This window comes from Cyrtonyx montezumae, unplaced genomic scaffold, assembly GCF_038088225.1.
Source record: "Cyrtonyx montezumae isolate F1298 unplaced genomic scaffold, pur_monq_1.0 scaffold_13, whole genome shotgun sequence".
NCBI classification, from domain to species: domain Eukaryota; kingdom Metazoa; phylum Chordata; class Aves; order Galliformes; family Odontophoridae; genus Cyrtonyx; species Cyrtonyx montezumae.
Genome location: NW_027071859.1, coordinates 32182037 through 32197301, shown reverse-complemented (window position 1 = coordinate 32197301; position 15265 = coordinate 32182037). Strand labels below are relative to the sequence as shown.

The window sequence follows — 15265 nt, the reverse complement described above, 5'->3', positions numbered from 1 at the left end:
TTTATAAATAGAGTTTTATAAATTGTGTTATGCCATGCACTGCTGTCAAGCTCCTTCTCACTCAGGAGGTAGAATGGGTCTAACTGAGCACAGGATCGTTAGGCCGTTCTGGTGCTGTAGGGATTGTTGGAGTCAGATGCCTTTATCTATCCACGATATGCCCAATTACCCTGCTTCTGTTCTGATTCTTCAATGATAAGTATGTTTTCTGCATGTAATTGAGTGCCTAAAGCTTAGCCCTGAGATGAATGTTGAAAAAGGAGAAGTTTGTATGTAAGAATAGAGGACAGCCCAGCACTGGTGATTTTGTAGTAGGCCTTGCAGCCAATAAAAGATTGAATAAGAGGACTGGCTTGTAGACTGGAGAGAACTGAGGGGATGTCATATGTCTGTTCTCTTTTTATCAGTCTGCATATTTTAACAGTTTCTAGAGTCTGTAGATAATACAAATAAGCTTAAATTGCAAGGGAGTTCAAATTATATAGTGGGCAGGGGATGGATTTTAAGAATAGTTAAGCATGGGAATAAATTGCTTTTAGGCTGGAGAATGTCAGTGATTAGGGCTTGTTTATATTTGTGGGTACTGTTGATGCTGCTTTGAAAGGAGGAAGGGATGGTGGGCAACTGTTTTGAAGACATCTTGACAAAACAGACCAGGATGTTTTAAGATGATGAGAGACCAAACTGGATGAGTAAAACACTGCCTTCTGCATTGGAATTCCAAAGTAGTTGGTTCTGTTAAACTGTGATCATATGCTCTTCTCAAACTAGTTTTCAGTTTCTCCTTTTTTCTGAACTCATCCTTTTTTATTTCCTTCTACCTGTGAGCGTACTTAAGTAGCATGTAGTAGTGGAAGAATTGTACATTCTGTAAGTCTACCTCTGGAGATACTTAAGTAATGAACATTAAAATTTTTACCAGCAACTCTTCCAAAAGCTTAAATTTCCTGGATTGTATTATTACATAAGGACACTTGTGTAGTACTGAGCTGTTTGCAGTGGTCTAGTAAGCATCATCTCTACCATTCTCCCTTTTATAGACTGAGTTTTTGCTAAACACAGCCCATCAAGACTGATCCTAATGTTCTTACCTCTCTTATGTGACTTTTTCAAGGCTTTGGAGGTTCTTTTATTGCTCCTTCTCCATCACCATCCCCAGTCACTCCAGCTCAAACAAGCTTACTACAGCCTAACTTCGATGCAGCTTTTGGAACAACAGCTCCAACGACTGGCAGTTCGTTTGATGCATCAGGTGAGTCAAAAGGCTTCTTTCTAGGACCATTCAAATGTGTTTTATGTGTTAGATAAGTTAATGACACCATATTTAGGCTCTGAATGCAAGCAATAAAAGTTACTTTCCTTTCTTCTCAACTGGAAGATTTCAGGGTTCTATTTAGGGAAATGTGTGCAAAAGAGCTTTCTGTGACTGTTTTTTATTCTACCATGACAGTAGAAACAGAACTAATGCGAGCATCATCCTTGCACGTGCTTTATGGCATGAATCAGTAATTATTCAATGAAAATACTCTTTTGTAAATTAAGTACGTATCCAAGTCATCTCGCTGTTGCTGCTGAAGCTGTTTTTAAGCTTGCATGGCACCTGAAGGTTCACAAAACTGAGAGAGATCACGTTCTTTGCCTGACTATAGGCTTAAACCTTCATCACTGCTATCATTTTGTTTGTATCTCTTCCATTCTATATTTTCCATGCTGGGTCCTTGCTACAAACTTAAAATTGGTGAGTTCTGCGTCTGTACAAGAAAAAAGGTCAAAGTAGTACTGCTGCGTGGTTATTTGGCTGCTTGCCAGTGCACATGCTACCCTTTCCTGTTGGCTTAACATTAGCATGTACCTCTAATACAGATCAGAAGACAGAGTGTTCGCATGGGATATATCAGTTTGACTTCAAGGGATCTAAAAAAATGAGATTCTGAGAGATGGTTGGACTAAGGAAACTAGCTCTGTCAGTGTGGATGGTTCTCATTCCTTCTGATCTTGTCAGATATTAGTAGGTTTTCCCAGCTCCCTGCTGCTTGCAAGTGGTTAGTAACATCCTGAGACTGTTTCAGTCCTGTTACAGTGTCAAGGTATAAGACTATCTTTGCCACCATAATTCTGACTGGTGATTGCTACAAGATGTTCATTTTAAAAGCCTTTAAATGAATATCTCCTGACAAATGTGTGTGTATCTGATGTCTCCCTAAGGATGACCGTAAGAATAGTGTCATGTGGAAGTAGTACTAACTCTGTGTAAATTCAGTTCTTCAAATGAAGTGTTTTTAGGCATGTCCTGTCATTTTAGTTTTCATTGGTATAGCTCTTTGAGAGTTACTACTGAATGTTCAGTCTCTAGTAAAATGATATGCATGCCCTTGTTGGCATTACTTTTAATGTCAAACCATGTTTTGGTAAGTCTTGTGACGTTGTTGTCTGTGCTGTATTTGTTGGACCAACATCGAAGTGGCTAGTGGTGTTTTTCTTACCAGAGCTGCAGTATTTAAACCATTCTCTTTTCCCTTCCAGTGTTTGATGGCTTAGGTGATCTTCTTATGCCAACTATGGTTCCTGCTGGTCAGTCTATAACACCTGCAGCCACAACAACAGTTCCTGCTTCAGCAGCAAGCAAAGGTCTTGGAAGTGATCTTGATTCGTCTCTCGCAAACTTAGTAGGCAGTAAGTGACAAATGCCTGTTTTAAGTGGTGCGGCATACAACAATCCTGTTTATGGAACCAAACAGCTGTCCATTTTACCTTTCTTGTTTCAGTGTTCTGTTTCCCTGTGGAGATCAGTCAGCTATAGGAAGGAAAAAAAATGAAAATGATTCAGGTAGCTGGTGTTTCAGGATCGTAGCTTGTCACTCATTCCATCTGAATACAAGAAACAACTTATCTCTGAGGGTGACAGAACACTGGAAAAGGTTTGCCTAGAGAGGTTATGTAGTTTCCTCCTGCGGTATTCAGAACCCACCTGGACAGTTTCCTGTGTAATCTACTGTAGGAACGTGCTTTAGCAGGGAGTTGAACTAGATGATTTCCAGAGATCCCTTCCAACCCCTAGAATTCTGTGATTCTGTGACTGTTTTCAGGACCTGAGTCAAATAATAGGATCTATTTTTTAAATGTAATTTGTAACATTTGAGCATCCTAGCTACATTCAGGGACATAATCAGACTCTTAATGGATGGGCACTCCGGTATTAACAGATGGAATGGGTAAATTGTCCAAAGCATCTGGTAGCACTATAGAATTTAAGCAAAAACTTCAAGGAGATAATAGCTGACATGTTGCTAGTCTCCTTGTGAGAACAGAATAACAGTGGTATGAAGAACAGACCTTGTCTCGGATAGAGAACTTCCTAAAACATGTTCTTGAAGCACTAAACAAAAAATGTTCTTTCCTGTACTGAGGTAGTTGTGAACTAGAGATCAGTAGCACCAGTCCCTGTACAAATCCAGCACAGATCCACGTAGAGTAAGGTACAATACTGTGGAAATTGTACTTGAAGGACTGTATAAATAGAATATACTGTTTCTATATGTAAATACAGCAAAGATGCGACTGTTCTTAAGATGCTTACTCTTCTGTTAGGTGTGGAGATAAATGACTGTATTTAAAAGTAAGCAAATGTTTTAATCACTTGAAGCATCTTCTGCAAGTCATTTGGTGTATCTGAGTTTGGGAGAGAAAGTTATCACACTCACCACTTTGACGTGCCAGACTTGCACTGATCATGTGAGAAGAGAGTTGTTTAAAGCTTAGATTAAAAATTATTTAACACGGTAGTTAAGAAAACTGCTTGGAGCACCCATGAATGATAAAACTGCAGAACATCCAGTTAACATTCAGCTTTATCTGTCTGAGTAGAATAACTTTCAGCATATAATATGATGAATAGATGTTAGTGTTGTCATTTGTGGTAGTTTTAATACTCTTAAATAACATTTTGTAGATGTAAATATGTTGTCAGTTCAGTTTGCTTGTGGAAAAAAAACATGGCTCGAAGTATAAGACATCCATGTCTTATATATACTAACAATACCTCAGATGTTAGTCCTGAATAAGATTTAGATGTAGCTAATGCTCTGATTCTGTCTAGATAAATGAAGACAGACAAAACTTAATTATTCTTTATAAGCCCATGTTCTATGGGACGTGAGCTGTTACTCTGACCCATTTCAACTCATTAGACATGTGACTTTTTTCTTTCTTTTCTCTTACAACTTTCAGATCTTGGAATTTCTGGTACCACTTCGAAAAAGTAAGTTCAATTTTTAAATAAAAAAAGAAAGAGAAAGTTCTCAGGCCTGTTTTATAAACTTATATTGATTTTTCATAGTGATTAGTAAGAATCAGTGAACTGATCACATACCAGTAGATCCCTCCTTTCCAATTTGCCCAAATAAAAAATAACGATTCATAAAAATTTTGAGGAAAGTGTTCTATTCTATGCAGGTTCACTGAATACTTATTTGCTTTTGATGTAGCTTTTAAGTTTTCTAGCTTTAATATGAGTCTCTAAGAATATATATGTATATATGTATCTTTGGATTGGATAGCTGATTTAGAAATGAAATTGTTCAGATGATAAATTGCATTAGTTCTCTTCAGTTATTTAGGCTAATATGTAATAGTTTTGTTATCTTTTTACAGACATTGAATGGGCTTATCATGTAGGCATTGGGATACTTGTAAAATAGAAAAGAACTTCATTCCAGGCAGTGAAAAGCGTCATTTTCCAAGAAGAGATATTTAAAACATTACACTTGGTTTTGAATGTCTTTAGCTAACTGATTGCTTGCTTCTGCACAGTCTTCCTCTATATCCAAGACTAGTTTGTAATGTCCATTCTTCAAGATGTGTCGTTCCTCTATAGAGATGATAGGAGGGAAATGAGTAAGCACATCGTGTAGTCTATCCTCCACATTTAGCTTCCCTCAGTTTATTTTATTCAAGGAGTTTAGTTTAGCAGGCTCTAGCAAAATCTGGTTTTGAAACAGCCCTTTTTTTCTGTAATTGTTTTGTTTATCTTGTGTCTATCAACTTTTTTCAGAACTGAATGCTTTTTTCCTTCATCTGTCTGAGCAAGATTTCTAGCAATGAAATGACCTTTCAAAGACTTCTAGCAGGAAGCTCTACTCCTGGCCCCAGTAGAATAGGCAGTAGCAGTCCCTCTTCCTACTTTGCAAGGGTATATGCAATAATTTGTTATCTTCAATCAATACTAATTCAAAGACCTCTTTAATTCTCACTACGAAGGCTATAACCACGTAACTGACTTGAGTGTAGAGTGTAGTGCTGTTTGCCACTAACAGCCCTTGGAAGTGCATGGTACTAAAAGTCTGTCTTTCTGTTAATAGCTTATACTTTTCATGCTATAAACTAATGTAGTTGCAAACCTAATTTTTAATATATACTGCAATTGGTTTTCATTTTCATTTTCATTTTGTGAGTATGTAAAGAATTGCTCTGTCTCTCTCCCTTTCTATTAGGGGAGACCTTCAGTGGAATGCTGGAGAGAAGAAGCTAACAGGAGGTGCCAACTGGCAGCCAAAAGTAGCACCTGCAACATGGTCAACTGGTGGTGTCCCAAGTGGCCCATTGGTAGGTGCTTCATCTGTCAATACCACCAATACTGAAAACTCAATATTTTGAGACTGTCCAAATGTATATGTATGTTCCACTTCTCATGGTTTCATCTAAAGAATTTGCTCCTGTATAAATGATACCATTGTTTCAAGTCACATTCTTAAGACCATATTTACAGCCAGCATCGCTGAAATTGAAGTCAGTGAAGATGCAGTAGCCTACAAATGAAGACTTTACATATGTATTTAATTGTTGAGGACATTTCTAATAAAAGTGTGTGGTTAGCCATTTAAGTCTTGACCAACACCAGGTCCAGGTAAATTGTTCAAAGAACAGTGATATTCATCCAAATCTGATGTACTGATAGGACAAAAATTAAGCTTGTTCCCAATTCAAGTTTTCCTGAATGAAGTATCAAAAGACTGTGCATCATTCAGACTAAGTAGATGACTGATGTTAGAGTAGAAGGAGATAGCTATTTTTAGCCCAGTGAAATAGTCTATTGGAAAGGATAAGATTGCCATGTAAAACATATTAGGAAGCACTATTTTGAGAAGAAGGGAGTTGAACTGAGCATAGAATCTAAACTTGGATCAAGAGAGATTTGATCATTAGTAAGTTACAAGAGTAATCTGAAGAAAGGTCATACTTCTTGAAAGCCACACAGAGCATAAAGCAGCTTCTGTTGGAAAAAAGTGGAATGGAGGGGAAGGAAAGAACTCTCAATGGTTTGCATGATCAGTTCAGTTCCCTGCTGCAACGATCAAGTATTACTGCAACTCTAAGTGTATTACAGCTTGTTCCTTAACCTTGCAGAACTTCATTGAGTATATTAGTTGTAATGCTAACTTTTTTTCTTAATAGAGAGGCTGGACAATACTGTACAGCGTAAGTGAATTACTTTTTGTGGGATCTCATTACACTTACTAAACATAAGATACTAACAGCACCTCACCTGCACTGCAGTTACTAAGGCTGGCTAAAAACTACCTAGAAGCTACCTAACATGGCTCTTCTTGGATTGTCCGCATAGCAGAAAATCCTCAAGCAACAAGTGGTAGCTTCAGACAATCTTTGCTACATATGGAGATGACCTAGCCAGTGGTGTTCGCTACCTGAACTTTCTAGCTTCTGCTGTACCAATCTGATCAGAGAAGTAACTGCCCTTTCTTGGGAAGCTGGGTGGTTTTAATAGCATTTTGTGAAACATGGGTGTTACATGTATTTCTTCTAAATCTGTACATCAAAATGAAACATTCCTTCACATCACTGTTGAACCTTGAATTTGAGCCACTGAAGTTTTGGTCACTTTTTTCCCTCCCTTTCATATTAAAATCAGCAGTATTTCACAAAAATCTGATCCTTTCAGTGCCCCTTACACTTTCAGGCACAAGCAGGTTCATTTTGTATGACTGATCTTGGCAACTGATGGACTGAATTCTGAGCTAAGATATATTCCTTTGGCTGCAGTCAGATAGCTTTTGGGTGCTCTTCTGACGTCAGTAGCCCATGTCTTTGTATTCCTTGCTTTCTATATCCAAGATACTGCTTTTTAGCTTGAGGACAGATGTACTGCTAGTGTGATAAGGATTTTAATTGAAATGCTTCCAGTAAAACTTTCCAACTGGAAAAAAGATTCTTAATAATTGTTAAGAAAGAGTAGGGTACTTGTTGTTCAATAAATCTGAAATGAGTTATTCTGACTAATCCCATGTTCCTTAAGAAACTGGTGTATTTCTACCTGGAAGCAAGGATGAGGGAAGGGCATTAAATGCAGCCTTCGTAGAAGTGGGCTGTGTGGTGAGTAATTCCTGCATATCTCCAGAGCTGCTCTCTGCTGTCAACTGAAAGCATACAGACACAGTGGGTCACTGCTGGGACCCGTACTCTTTTATGTCTTTGTCAGTGACATGGACAGTGGGGTCAGGTGCAAGTTTGTGGATGACTCCAAGCTGTGGGGTGCGGTTGACACACTAGAGAGATGGGATGCCATCCAGAAGGACCTAGACAGGCTTGAACAGTGGACCTAGAAGAACTTCATGATGTTCAACAAATCCAAACGCAAGATCTTGCACCTGGGTTGAGACAGCCCTCAATACAAATGCAAGCTGGGTGATGAAAGGATTGAGCACCCTGCCAAAAAAGACCCAGAGATACTGGTGGATGTCAAGCTGGACATGAACCAGCAATATGCCCACACATTCCAGAAAGCCAGCCATATCCTGGGCTGTAGCAAAAGTAGAGTGGCCAGCACATCAAGGGAGGTGAACCTTCCCCTGTACTCTGCACTGGTGTGGCCTCACCTGGAATACTGCATCCAGATGTGGAGTCCTCAGTACAGGAGAGACGTGGACCTCTTGGAGCACATCCAGAGAAGGACTACAAAAACGATTCAAGGGATGGATCACTTCTCCTCTGAGGACAGGCTGAGAGAGCCGGGGCTGTTCAGCCTGGAGAAGAGAAGGCTGCGAGGTGACATGATAGCAGCCTTTCATTATCTAAAGGGGAGCTACAGGAAAGAAGGGGACAGACTTGAGCAGGGTTTGTGGCTGTAAACAAAGAGGAAATGGCTTTGAGTTTAAAGAGAGATTTAGTTTGGATATAAGGAGAAAGTCTTTTACGATGAGGGTTGTGAGGCACTGGAACAGGTTGTCCAGAGAGATAATGGATGCACCGTCACTAGAGACTTTCACAGTGAGGCTGGATCAGGCCCTGGGTAACCTGATCTGGCTGAGCATGTCCCTGTTCATTTCAGGGGAGTTTGACAAGATTATGTTTACAGGTCCCTTCGTACTCTAGGGATTCTATACTTCTGTGATTCTATAACTGACTCGAGGTAGGTGGTCAGGATTTAGAGGCTCAGGCACAACCATGCAACTTCTGTAGCAGCTTGAGAAATTGTGCCAATAGATTGTCTTAGGCCCCAGTATAAGCAGTAATGGTGTTCCTAAAAATCCTACCACCATCTTCAATCCCTTCCTTGAATGCTCCCTGGCTCTCTTTAAAGTTCTTATTAAGAGTTTAAAGAGAGTTTGGATTAAACATACTTCTGTGAAAAGAAGAGAACTGCATGCTTTCCAGGCCATAAGGAGACTGTACATGGGAATTACAGGCAGTGGAACCTAAAGGGATGTTGTGTATGTTCTTCTAGGTACGTGAGTTGGCCAGTTCAAGGATACTTTAGTTGTGCTGTTTATACAGTCAGACTACTAAACTAACATTTCTTTCTTCCTGAATCCTAGTGGAAGATATCTTTTCTTTGTTCATGTATTATTTGTATGAAAATCCATTGTGTAACAAGTTAAACTTTCCTTCCTAAAGAATGTAATAGTTCAGATTGTGGCTTAAGTGTGTGAACTTTGGTTTTTATGTTAAAGTTATTTTAATATCATTGCATAATAATGCTACTTTCTTATTGGAAACTAATTACTATAGCAATTACTTCCTTTAACTTCACATTCTGCTTAAGCTAGGCCTAAATCTATAGCTTTTACTAAAACTCAGTGCTACAGCATGTGCAATGGTGTATTGGCTATCAGTTACAAAATCAGTGTGCTTTCTTACCCTGTGTTGAAGGAGGAGAAAAGTATGAATATCCTTGGGCTCATTTTAGATTTATTCAGAAAATGAACTCCATTTGTTAAGAGAATTGAGTCTGTCACACCTAGCTTTCCTCTGACAAAGAAAGCTGAACATGATTGTAAGGACTAATTCAATTCTCTCATTCTTCAGAAGCATCGTGATTTTGAGGTTAGGTACAACCTACTGCATATGACTTACTTTGGGTTTTTTCTTCTTTTTTTAATTCTTTTTTTTATTTTCCAGGCAGGAGCAGTGCCTCCAACAGGCGGAGTTCCTCCCACAGGAGGTACCCCACCTGTTGCACAGCCGGGAGCCACATTTGGGATGGTGAGTCTCTTTCACTATACAGCTCTCCCTTTTTATTTTTAATCCAGAAACCTACTCATGCTGCTCTGATTTACAGCCCCCAGCAGGACCGGGTGTACCCATGATGCCCCAGCAGCCGGTTATGTATGGGCAGCCCATGATGAGGCCGCCATTTGGAGCTGCAGCAGGCCCTGGTGTACAGGTGAGTCAGTGCTCACAGAAAGAGTCTCCAGTGTCTAATTACATCCATGATGTGTTTTAGGGGGGATTTGGATAAAGGTTGAAGTAGAGCTCTTCGGCATCTCCTTTCTGTTCAGAGCAATGCTCTGCATCTTCCCTCTCAGCCCACCAAGAGGATTCTTCAGAAAACTGGTCTTCTGCTTATGGACAAGCTGAGGTCTTGAGTTCTTTGATGCTGTTCCTTAGTAAATGCAAGTTTAATGGTTTTAGGCTGGTGGCATGCTGCAAAATTACTGTATTTGAGTATTAATTCCCATAGTGTATATAATGCTGAAGAATTTGAAGTGTTTCACTGCAATGTGCAAATTCAAGTATTGTGTAGTGGAGTTTCTCTTCTAACCTATACTGAAGTGGTGGAATGCAAATGAAAGGTCATGAACTTCAGTCACTCTGTTCATTCTTTTTTATTTTTATTTTTAGTTGGGAGGTACATGGCATTGCTTCGTTTTTCATGTGTTTAAAGTATATTTACCTCATCTGACTTTGTGACAATTGTGTTTTGGCCCAAAGGGCCGCATAGAACTTAGCTACGTAGGGCTAAAGCAAACCTGTTCTTTAAGAACTAGCATAGCAATTAAACTCTGGATTGCGTGTCTAGATTGTGAGACAGATACAGAATCTTCAGCAGAAATTTCTACGCATATGAATTCTCTAGTAGTTGCTGCATACAGGGAGTTTTTTATTCATTAAATGCGGAGGTATTTGCTTAGCAGCAACTCTGGGTGAATTGCAGAATAATTGAAGCTTGAAGAAACATCTGGAAGTCTTTTTATCCAACCCCTGCTCAAGCAAGATGCCCAGGACTGTGTCCAGATGGCTTCTGAAGTTCTCTAAGGAGGAGACCCCACAGCCTCTGAGGCACCAGTGCTCAGTCACCCACACAGCACAGAAGTGTTTGTTGGCGTTCAGGAGGAGCCTCCTGTGCTCCAGTTTGTGCCCACTGCCTCTTGTCCTGACACCTCTCTTTTTGTTTGACCAATATGCTTCTGGATATTATCCTGCAGGTTCATATGTAGTGATGCTTCAAAGCAGAACAAATTAGTCTGAGAAGATGATTGTCATTCAGGAGGTAGAAAATGGTAAAGAACTGCAAAGTGGTTTCTAGCCCCAACACAAAGTAGTACATTGCTGTAGTACGCTCACATTACTTGTGTCATTCAGACAGCCATCTGTCCTGCAGTCTGTTCCTCGTCATGCGGCTGCCTACCTACCAGCTGCCACCTGAAAGTCCAATCTTAGCAGATTTCAATGTCTGAGTGCTTCTGCCTCAAATGCTTCACTTGGCAAAAAGTGTGCAGGAACCAATTAAAGGCAGTTGCACTAAATGGATCTGAAGAAAAAGTAATTCAAGCTAATCTTTGGGATCAGATTGTAGTTGATCACTCTACTCATAATGCAAGGCTAGTAGCCAGAAGATGCTGACATGACTTATTGGCTACCAGGAGGATGAGTCTTTCTTTAATATGACAAAAATATCTAATGGAGTAGTTAATGATGAAGTGGGTTGAGTGAATGGAGACTTGTTGTCTATCCTGTTGAAACAGTATCAGTTGCTTCTTACAGTTACCCAAGTATTCCTTCTAATTTGAAGCTAATAAGAGTGGAAATGCAGCAGTCCATATCTGCTCTGATACAAAGCTTTTAGCTGATTGGTAGCCACTAGTTGACACAACATAAACCATGATAGCTGTTCCAAGCTTCTTTTCCGAGGTAGAGTTTAGCTTATAGTAACTCAGTAAAGGAAAGGCTCTTTCCAGAGGAGAGGCAGGGAAAAAATTCCCTGAAGTACTTTTTAAGAAGTTCATCTTATCTTTGAAATGAGTTCTGAGGTAGAAGTTTGTGCTGTGGGCCTAAAATCTGATCTTTGATACTTGAAACCACTCCACCTCTCAATTTTGCAATATTAAGCAGTCTGTAGCAGACTTCACTCGTTAAGTAAGAAACTACATTCCTGTTTAAGTATCTCTGAGTTTTCCCTGTAGAAAGAACAGTTTCAAGTTCTTCTTATAAGAATTTAGGCTGTAGGTATTGAAGCTCTGCGTTTCACATATTCACAGTTTCACAAACTGGGAAGACCTATTTGGTCTTCCCAGTTTAAACTGTCGAATGACAGAGATTGTTAAGAATGATATTATGGAAGACATAAACACATTTTTCTTATAGTAGGGCAGTCATCAATGTGCCAGGGCTGTGTGCTATTAAATACCTGTAGTGCCCTTGGATAAGGTGGTGACAGTGGGGAGTAAGGATGGGAGAATTATTTATCTCATTAGGTAAAAGGATTGCATGGAACTTCAAGAACAGATACTTTCTATGGAATAATTCATTTTATGCCTGACAAAGATGAAGAAGAATTTAAATGTAGTTCAGTCACATCTGCAGTACACTGTGGACTTTCATTTATGTTACCAGTGCAGAACAACCTTTAAATGCCAGTTGCTGGGATTTTCAGATGTACTCTGCAGCACACGCTCAGCTTATTCTGTACCTTGGTGTTTAACATCTAACAATTGCTTAACTTCTGTCTGGTTTGACAATTCTAATGCTGTTCTGTCTTTCAAGGTGAGAGTGATTTACAGCTGTGCTAACAAGAATACAGTGTCTGTGCCCATTGCATCAGCCAAGCATTGTTAACTCTGTAGTGAGAACAGAGTTTAAACAATGCTTGAGGAAAATGGCAGCACAGTGAACAACGTAGAGATTTCATATGTTTGCAATGTTCTTCTGCGAGATCCAGCTCTACTTACCTAATGCTTGTGTATCCATATTGCTTTGTTTTTTTTCTACCTTCCTGGCTGGCATCTATTAGCTTTCTCCAAGCCCTACTCCTGCTACTCAGAGTCCCAAGAAACCTCCAACAAAGGACCCATTAGCGGATCTTAACATCAAGGATTTCTTGTAAACGATAAGGTATTTTGTGACTGCCTGCATGTTACCCCACAGTACAGATTTGGCAAACAGATGGTGGTTAGTCCTGTAGATTAAACACAATAAGCAGAATTGTACCTGCAAAGATCAGGAGGAACATGCACTACCTTTTGCCAAAAGGGACTGACAAGAAAATTATCTTCCGTCTATAGCTTCCATTTTGACTTCCTTCCACCCAGTCCAAGGGTTTGTGGTTTTGTTTTTCATGAAATTAATATTGAAGCATTTAGAAACATAATAGAGTATGTATACTGGGGCAAAACCTTGCCAGAGAGGCTTATTCCATGTTGTTACAAGGAGCTGTACGTAGTTTATGAGAACTTTTGGTCAACTGTGATTGATCTTGCATCTCATCTCTTGTGTGTCAACAGATTTTGTAGCATAGGTTTGGAGAGATCAAAAGAGGGAAAAAATAGGGCTAGAAAAGAAAGAAACATCAGATTGGACTGAACACTTCTGCATTTTAATGTTTAAATGGCTAGAGTATGGTAAGCATTTTATAAGTCCAGGATAATTTGCGATGTGAGGAGAAGACAATTTTTGCATATCTCTCAGGCCTCTGTGGGTCCCTTTTCTTTCTACCCATAGCTAAATTTTAAGGCTTGTTCTGGGCTTCCTCTATGCTGGAATTAGCAACAGGGGGTGGGATGGGATCAAGCTCATCTTAGCAGGTACCACCTGGCTCTTCTTCTCTGTGTTTCTCTATTCCAGCATTGAAAGCACCTATGAATTTGTGAAGACTTTTAGCTGAGAGTGGAAGTGCATTTGTTATTGCTGGGTTCACAGCTTTCAGCTTGTATTTGTAGTAGACAGGTTCATAACTGTCCATGGGAAGGTAGCCACTTTTTAAATGGTGGTAACAGCTTTGAGGAGCAGTGAAGACTGTATTTGATACTTTCCCCTTAATTTTTCTAGAATGTGTTTAATTTGATTTGTTATTTCTGCTTTCACATGACACTCTTCTGTTTCCACAGCTGCAGTTTTTCTGACGAGATGATAAAATCGTGAGTTTGGAGTCCACAATTGGATGCTCAGAGTTTCAAAGTGAGCCACCAGTACCAAACCCAGTGCTTACTCAGACTTTCTCTTACTCCTGAAACGTGTAGCACAGCTGTGAAAGTGAACATTAGGAATGTGTACTACCTTAGCTGTTATCCCTACTCTCTCTAAATTTGTGTACTTGGGTTATTTGTGTTTTACAATTTAAACAATGGATGTATGTTTCTGATGCCTTCTAGTGCTTTTCTGAACCTATCCCACAGGGGCAGATTATGCAGCTGTTGTTTGGTGAGCCATTTGGAGCGATGTCTGTGTTTTCTGAAGGTTTCAATGTATATAACTTTTTGAGGACACCTATGATTTCCCTAAGACTCAGTTTCTCCTTTATCTGTTACAAAACATAGTGTGATAATACCAGATAGTAAGGAAAATACGGAATTGTGTGGAATACGTTTTTTCCAGTCACAGGAATCTCAACTGTCGTGAAAAAATGTTTTATTTTTGTGGCACTGTATATGTTAAGATAATTTAAAGTAATATAAAGGTAAACTTCCATAACAAGTACTTTTCCAATGATTTTCCGAGACTGAAAAGTCATATCTGAAAGAATACCATATTTATTGCTGTTTTGATTTTAAAATATATTGTAATTATTTAAGTTGTTTTTTTTTCATTTAAAATTGGCATATTTATCTATCAATTCTTGCTCAATGCACTGAAAAGAAGTAAAGGGTCAGTTTCTCTCCAGGTAGTTGAAAAAAGCAACCGTAGTTGTCTGGAATTAAGGAAATTCAAATCTGAAAGCAGTCTTTGGTATATCTGTAGTCAGAACATTACAAGTGATGTTATTCACCTCTGTTTAGTTCTTATGTACATCTCTTAATTTAGTGCTTACTTGTATATGCCTTAGGCTGGTGTTTTCTCCATTTCCCCAACTGCGCTGTGAGTAGCTTTTGTACTAATGGTGATTAGATTTAATTCTGATCTGGAGATCCATGCCCTTTACTGTACATAATGTGTTTCTTTAATTTTTATTTGTTCTCATACTGTTTCTGCTGATGGCTTGGCTTAAGATCTTGACTCTTAAATGAGGTCACTGTTGATCAGTGTTACAAGTGGCTTGGCAGTTCTCTGTAAAAGCATATTGGGTTGGAAAGATTCGCCTGAAGTCTTTCAAATTAACTATTTAATCAATGTATGGTACCATTAAGAGTGGTTGTATCACAGAATTTGCTGTGGGGATAACATACACCGTCATGGGAAAGTTCTATAAAAAGTTAATTTCAAAATGGCTCTTCTTTGTATTTCGGTTTAAAAAAAAAACAAAAAAAGCAAAAAACAGAAAAAACGGAAAACCCCAGTGCATGTGTGCCCTCTGAGATGCAATAAACACCTTGATCAAAGTAAATACCTTGTTGCTGTTTTCCTGCTCATTCAGATGCTGAGCACAGTAATACTCTTTGATGGTGAAATGTGTATTGTGAGAAGGTCTTTGTCTGAGGAAGAAGATAATTCTGTAGTTTGACCCATAACAACTCAGAAGTTTTCATTAGAGATGTAATCTCCTTAAGTAGTTAAGTAGAGTACTATTGAAGTAGTTGCATCTGTGAGAGCTTGTAGTACT

The 15265-nt window shown here is 39.1% G+C and overlaps 1 protein-coding gene across 1 annotated transcript in view; it reads left to right on the top strand.

Moving 5' to 3' along the window:
- The window catches only part of SNAP91 (synaptosome associated protein 91), a 67929-nt gene extending 52880 nt beyond the window's left edge, over window positions 1-15049 (top strand). Inside the window, exons 22-30 of the mRNA XM_065730960.1 lie at window positions 1115-1252; window positions 2524-2673; window positions 4228-4258; window positions 5490-5601; window positions 6451-6474; window positions 9412-9495; window positions 9572-9676; window positions 12524-12624; window positions 13617-15049. Coding sequence (XP_065587032.1) covers window positions 1115-1252; window positions 2524-2673; window positions 4228-4258; window positions 5490-5601; window positions 6451-6474; window positions 9412-9495; window positions 9572-9676; window positions 12524-12616 — 737 coding nt within the window. The 3' untranslated portion in view covers window positions 12617-12624; window positions 13617-15049. The remainder of the gene's footprint in view (window positions 1-1114; window positions 1253-2523; window positions 2674-4227; window positions 4259-5489; window positions 5602-6450; window positions 6475-9411; window positions 9496-9571; window positions 9677-12523; window positions 12625-13616) is intronic.
- The last annotated feature ends 216 nt before the right edge of the window (window positions 15050-15265 follow it).